At 48.8% G+C, this 6,607-nt stretch overlaps 1 protein-coding gene across 1 annotated transcript in view; it reads right to left on the bottom strand.

Annotated features, from left to right (window-relative positions):
- Positions 1-953: 953 nt before the first annotated feature.
- The window catches only part of LOC133341953 (pseudouridylate synthase RPUSD4, mitochondrial-like), a 17,736-nt gene continuing 12,082 nt past the window's right edge, over positions 954-6,607 (bottom strand). Inside the window, 7 exon segments of the mRNA XM_061550794.1 lie at positions 954-2,430; positions 2,726-2,972; positions 3,260-3,713; positions 5,366-5,437; positions 5,439-5,502; positions 5,973-6,202; positions 6,205-6,227. Coding sequence (XP_061406778.1) covers positions 2,226-2,430; positions 2,726-2,972; positions 3,260-3,713; positions 5,366-5,437; positions 5,439-5,502; positions 5,973-6,202; positions 6,205-6,227 — 1,295 coding nt within the window. The 3' untranslated portion in view covers positions 954-2,225.

The raw sequence follows: 6,607 nt of genomic DNA, 5'->3' as shown, positions 1-6,607 counted from the left end.
GAAGGGACGCGGCCGGCGCGGTGAGTGACGCGTCACCGCTACGTCACTGCTACGTCACCGCTACGGCGCCTCGGCGGCTCTCGCGGCGATTTATTTAATTATTAAAGTGGCGTTTTACTTTCCAGCGCAGCGACTCCGTAGAGTTCACGCAGTCAACATTTACTCACTCCCCCCCCTCCTCATCCTCATCCCTCGGTGTTGGCAATTAAAGTGCGATAAAGCTAAAGGGGGGAATATTATCCAGTGGGCCTTACCTAGTAAGATAAAGTAAACTGTGTAGCAGTATTTGTGTAGACTGCATTCTTAAGTTAAACACGTGGCCGGCTTTCTGGACCAATATCATCACCCATAAGAGGTTTTTATTGGGGTGAGATCGCGTAAATATAAACGTGTCGTTAAACCCGCCACCACCCGATACAGCCAATTGGTAAGGTTTGTCACGTAAACATAAGATGCCAATTCGTTACTAGTACAGTATCTTTACGTGATGTTTACCTTGCGTGTGTCTAGTGTATGTAGTGTTGTTTGTCGTGTTGTTGTGTTTGTAGTGTCTATTGTTGTGTTTGTAATGTCTGTAGTGTTTGTAGTGTCTGTAGTGTTGTTGTTATTGTTGTAGTGTTGTTGTTACGTTCTAACCCGCCCCCACTGGAAATCTGTGAAAGAGCTTCAAAGCCCATCGGATTCCTCCCGGAGAAATGTGACTCTGATTGCAGTCGGCCTTGGGTCAGGTTGAGGGATCAACTTAGTTTATCCATTTACAGATACAAATATTCAGATGTGGAAAACGCAAATTCATTGCAGAGCCTCGACACGCCTACGAATAATGTTCATCCAGCAGTGGATAGATTATGGCTGACGACTAATAGTCACCACACGCGGTGCCATCGCTCCAACTAAAAGAAAACTCAACACATTTGTCAATACCAGTGTGGCCTTAAAAGGAAAGTATCAGGTGACGTTTCGGGCAATGGGCCTTCTGCACACCACATGAATGTATTTTTCCAATCGTGGAGGGACCTGAATCTACTTCAGTTCCCAGACTCCATCAAACAACTCCAAACACAGCCGTTCACGAGCTTCAAGTATAAAGTTTTATTTTTTGCATAGTAAACACGACGACGCCATGAACAGAACGCACAAGTCTATTCTTCGCAATATAATTCCAAATGTGCTATGGGCAGCATGTCATGGGGCGGAGTATCCGCTTGGAATTCTCACAGTGAGCAGTGCATCACCCAGTTCAAGAGAATGGGCTAAAAAAATTTGCTCGGCATACTTCCAAGATCCCTTTAAGACCCTTGTATCCACACACGAGGAGGCACCCTTTTCTCAAACTCTGCTCCTGGGAAATGATTGTTAAATGAGAGATTTATTTTATAATTTACATAGCAGAAATTCAGCCAATATGTTTTTCAAATGGGACTGTATAAATCATTGGTTAATGGGGCTGATAATATCAACTTTCTACACCTGAGAAATCGGTTTCATTCCAGGCAGCTGAAATCGTGGATTTGAACTCAGGTTCTTGGGTTTGCTGTCTCCGTGCTGACCTCTGAGCCATCCGGCCACCGCAACCATTTAATGATGACTGTATGTTTAGCTGCTGACTGGCTCTTGTGGAGGACTCGTCCTCATTACACCAGTCAACTGAGAAGAATGTAACATTCCGCACCCTACTACCGATACCACACCCTGGCCTCCCAAGTCACCCGACCACCTGGCGAGAGTTCACAACTTGGCCATGCAGGCAGTACGATGTTTTAGTCACGGTGGCCGAGCGCAGGCCCAAAGGTCGAAAACTCCACGCGTCCCACAACTCATAGCACAATTTTAAGGTATAATAGATAAGGTTTAATACGTTTATTTAACTGGGCAAGATTGTAAGAACTTGGGAAAAGAGCCTATGGGAGGGTGGATTGCTGTGTGGGTGAGCGGGTTGGTGTGTTGTTATTATTATTACCTGCTATGTGGTGAACACAGTGTGTGTAAAACTAAACTCTCAGCCTTTTAGTCCTCAGCATGGGTGGAGGAAGCACTGAGTGAAGTATGCGACAATAGAACGAGGCTAGTAGCAATAGCAGAGAGACTGCAGTAAGAGTGAAAATAGAGTGAACCAGTGGGTGCTGGATCATCCACCATTCTGTACGGTGCGCTAGGAACTGGATGCACCACCCCAAGCCGACATCAGTATCTCCACTTGTGCTGAGGGCACTGTGGGGGTTGCCCTACTGGGAGGTCTCCTCCTGTTCCTCCGCCTCAGGGAGCTGGATGCCCAGCTTCTTGAGGCTCTGCATGAAGAGCTTCGGGGGGCGGCACTGCACCACAAGGGGATCTCTGCCGTGGCCCAGGCCCGGCAGCACCAGGCGGCACGCGTGGAGGTGCAGGGGCACGCGGCGCGCGGCTCCTGCCGCCGGCCGCTCCTGCCCACTCCTGCGACACGCGGAGAGGAGACGGAGGGAGATGCGCGGTGAGGAAGGGGTCAGTAAGAAGATATCCAATTGCTGCATTTGGTTGCGCGACTTGTTCTTCAATTTACCGGTGGGCTGAAAAGATAATCGGAATATTAAACGCTTGGACAAGTGGCACTTGAATTCGCTCGCCTATGTTGGGTGATGGAGGGTTTCACGATAAAAACAAACGACTTGATTCTGGAGTCAATTTGCAGCCCCTGAATGGTGACCGCGAATCGAATCTGTGTGGTGGTGAATCAAGAGGTGATCCTCACGCGAGTCCGAGCTTGCGCAGAAGTGCTGGCGACAGCCGCTGCGGCACGAGTCCCTGGCCCTGGCGCCTTGGCGAGTACTTGTGGTCTCCGAGCGCCGGGGTGCCGAGCCCGAGCGCCAGGTGCACGCGTAGCTGGTGCTTGTGTCCCGTGAGAGGTCTCAGCTCCACCAGCGCACTGCGGCCTCCCGCGCCCTCCGCCAACACGCGGTACTGCGTCACGGCCGTCCGGGCTCCCCGTGGCAGTCGCCCTGAGAGACGCACACAAACACACACGGGTACAGGCGGCGAGATCTGTAAATCTTCTCAAGAAATTAAATGCCCGGGTTTCTGTAAGTTGTGTAATAAAATACCACTGAACACAAAGCATTTACATGTAGTTATCCCTTCTTCTGGTAGTGTTAAATTTATATTTACATGTGTCCTGGTTTTTTGTATCTCAGCGGGGCCAGCCCTACATAATATGACTAGTTTCCGAACGTTCCCCACCCGTATCTCTATGTAACGAATGACAACAAGAGAGAAGACGAGTACTCACTTCTCACGAGGGCATTGCTGGCGTCGACGTAGTGGAACCTCGGCATGACGGCCATGCGGTAGGTGACTCCGTCGGGCCCCTCGTGCTTGCGCTCGCCCACGGGCAGGTCTACGACGCCCCGGGCGGGCTGCGGCACCCCCACTGTTACGGCCCAGTAGGTGCGCTCGGCGCGCCGCTCCCTGAGCAGCGAGGCCACGGCGTCGGCTGCCTCGGCGTTCCGGGCCAACACCAGCACTCCCGTCGTGTCGCGGTCCAGCCGGTGGCACAGGTAGAGTTTTGATGCGGTGGCGTCGTCGCCGGCCGTGGTGTTTTTGCGTCGGTGACGGTGGCGAGAGGGGTGACCATCTAACAGCTGCTCCAGCACGGGCAGCACGGCCGCCACGTTGTTGCCGCCCACCCCGGGACCTCCGTGCACGGGGATGCCGTACGGTTTGTTGACAACGATCAGCTCCCGCTGAGGGGTGGCGGCGTGAGAGGTTCATCGTTAAAGGTAACCGGCCGGTCAACGGCGATTCAATGAACAGATTTGAAAATAAATAATTGCATCATTGCATTTTCATTCACTTGCAGAGGGGAATATAGACACAACAATGAAAGATTATTCGGAACAGAATGATAACAAAGCAGATAACGTGGCACAACAATCAGGGTATGGGCAGGACACGTTGCTGGAAAGAATGATGGCCGAAGAATAAAGACAATGGCGACCAAGGAATGGGAATGGATATGAGAGGACGTTCACCAAGGAGATGGAGCAATGAAACTAGGTCATGTGCAGGTGCTAGGCAGATCATTAGATTTGAGGAAAATTTGGGAGTCTTTCATCCTGTAGTGAACTCATCATGACTGATGTTACAAATGCATCGCTACATAAAAGTAATGCAACCCAGTAATTATAACATTTGATGGTGTAACTACATGTAATATAAAGCCAAGAACATTCGCAAATTAGCAAATAAATAATTAGTTCAAATATGTTATAGACCTGAGCACTGGGATAGCAACTGGTCTCGGAAGTAAATTGTACAATCCTGAAATGCACAATGGTGAAATATAACAGAAAAACTCGAAAATAATTAATGACCATTAAATAATTTATGCCCATTTCAACTTCTCGGTTATATCAACAGACCACGGGCAAGTAACTTAAGTGCTAAACCGTGTTCTCTAGTCACGGCGCACTCTGGCCCCTAGCCAACACGCCCCCGACACACATCTAATGGTGGAGCACTCTGGCCAAAATACTAACCAACACACCTCAAACCATCCTATGTATCTACTTGTCGCAGCTGCACATCTCTGAGAGCACTCTGAGGTTCACGAACAGACAGCAAAGTCCTTCAGGTGCCCTGCATCAACATCACAACTGTCGAGTGTGCCTTTTCTAAATGGTACCGAGGATAAAAGGACGGTCTGCCAGACCATCACTGCATCGACAAGCTTGGATCAATTACAGATCAGACTAATTAGTTGCAGTTTTAAAATTAGCTATGAACAATTAGCCGTGTGCATTGAATGAATACACAGATTAATAATTCATACTTATTTTGGGCATTTCAGCTTGTGTTGAATACAGGCTCAAAGGCCCAAAACATAAAGTGGCAAGCAACGAACAGAAGGTGTAATTGATGGATAATTATAATTAATTATTACGTTTCTTGAAATGAGCAAGGTTGTAAGAACTTGGGAGAGAGACGATGGAAGGGAATTCCGATGTGGTGCAGTGCGAGGAAAGAAGCAGAAAGAGAAGTGTTTTGTCGTTCAGTATGGTGGCTGAACAGCGTCTATGAGAGAAACAGTCTGTCTGGTAGAGAGTCTCAATCTGGGTGAAGGAACCAACGAAGGAAGTTGATGGGAACAGTGACTATGGTAGGAGCAACAGCAGAGTGATAAGGAGATGACAGACCACCGGTGAGCGAGTGTGTGTTTATTTGTACAGTAGATTTGGTTTGTTATTGTGTTTATAGATCAGTGGTTTTTTGGTTCATATGTAAAAAAAATAGCGTATGTATTGAGATGTATTGACACACGAAGCACAGCAAAAATATAAAAAATACGACAATGATGAAAGAGGTGGTGAAGAAGCAGATGCCATTCCACCCTCACCCACTGCTGGTGGATCACATTCTTGAGCAGTGCTTTTGCCAGCACCGTGGGATGTACGTGCTGCAGTAAGGTTCGTCTGCTTCTTCAAGTGCTGCGACCCTGCGACTCTCTCACGGGGGTCCATCGGGGTCTGCAGCCTGCTCAGCAATGAGGAGGGTGGGAGGAAATAGCAGGGAAAGCACACATTGACATGATGTGCATCCGCTCAAGGCGAGGCTGTCGGGTAGTCTTCTTGTTAGTGATCTACCAACAATCTGCTGTTGTTAGAGTTGGAGTTGGGAGGACAGTGGTGTAGCTCGAGTATGCAGGCAGTGCAACTGCACTGGGCCCACGGACCATAGTGATGCAATCAGCTCGTGTGCAGGTACCAGATGAATTGCTACATGAAAGGGTGGTGCTTTGGGAGGTCTTCATTCAGCAGTGGATTGATCGAGGGTGATAATGACTGTACAAGTCATATTAGTGTCTATCCAATAGTTAATTAAGTCAATTTATCGACGAAAACATTGTGATGGACGGTTGTTTTTCAGCCGGTTATTCATTCCTCTTTAATTATAACCCTTTAGCTTATCTATCATAGAAAGACACAAACAGTGAAATTGGAAACCTGTGCTTGGTGCGACTTCCGGCTGCCACGAGCTGGCTTGCATCTCCCCAGACCTCATCTTCTCCAGGAGTTCCGCTTGCCGTGAGCCTCCCCTCTCCACCTCCCCCCTCTGCGCGTTGTCGCGTGCCGCCCGCTGCCCCTGCCGAATCCGGGCCTGCGGGGCCTGGGCGTGTCCTGTAGCGGGAGGTCGCCGCTTGCGACGCGAACGGGGCCCACGGGCCCAGGGCAGGAAGCAGGCCCTCCTCACTGGGCATGCTGATGGAGGGTGAAAGGAGACATCACATTTAAACAAACAAGCAGATAAATGCCTCCTTCGTGTCCATGTTCCTCCATATATATGTGTGTGTGTGCATCCAGAAGTCCACGAGCCTCATGGGATGTTTACACCCTGATGGAGGAAGCTTGTGTTGCCATCCGAAACGTGACTTTAATTTAGTTGTTTTCATTTATTTATTTATTGATTGTTTTACCTACGTGACTTTAATCGAAGAACCAAAGAGTATGAACCCTTGCAGTCACGAAAGCTTAAAATTTAGAACTGATGGGATGTGTTAAAAACATTTTTTTTACGTGACAGGTTCCGGTGTGTGAGGCATGTGTTGTCTGTTCATTTTGCTACTTATATTCTCCAGGAC

Source organism: Lethenteron reissneri, chromosome 13, assembly GCF_015708825.2.
Source record: "Lethenteron reissneri isolate LAM-NWPU_2019-01 chromosome 13, ASM1570882v1, whole genome shotgun sequence".
Lineage (NCBI taxonomy): Eukaryota > Metazoa > Chordata > Hyperoartia > Petromyzontiformes > Petromyzontidae > Lethenteron > Lethenteron reissneri.
This window is presented reverse-complemented; position numbering and strand designations above follow the sequence as displayed.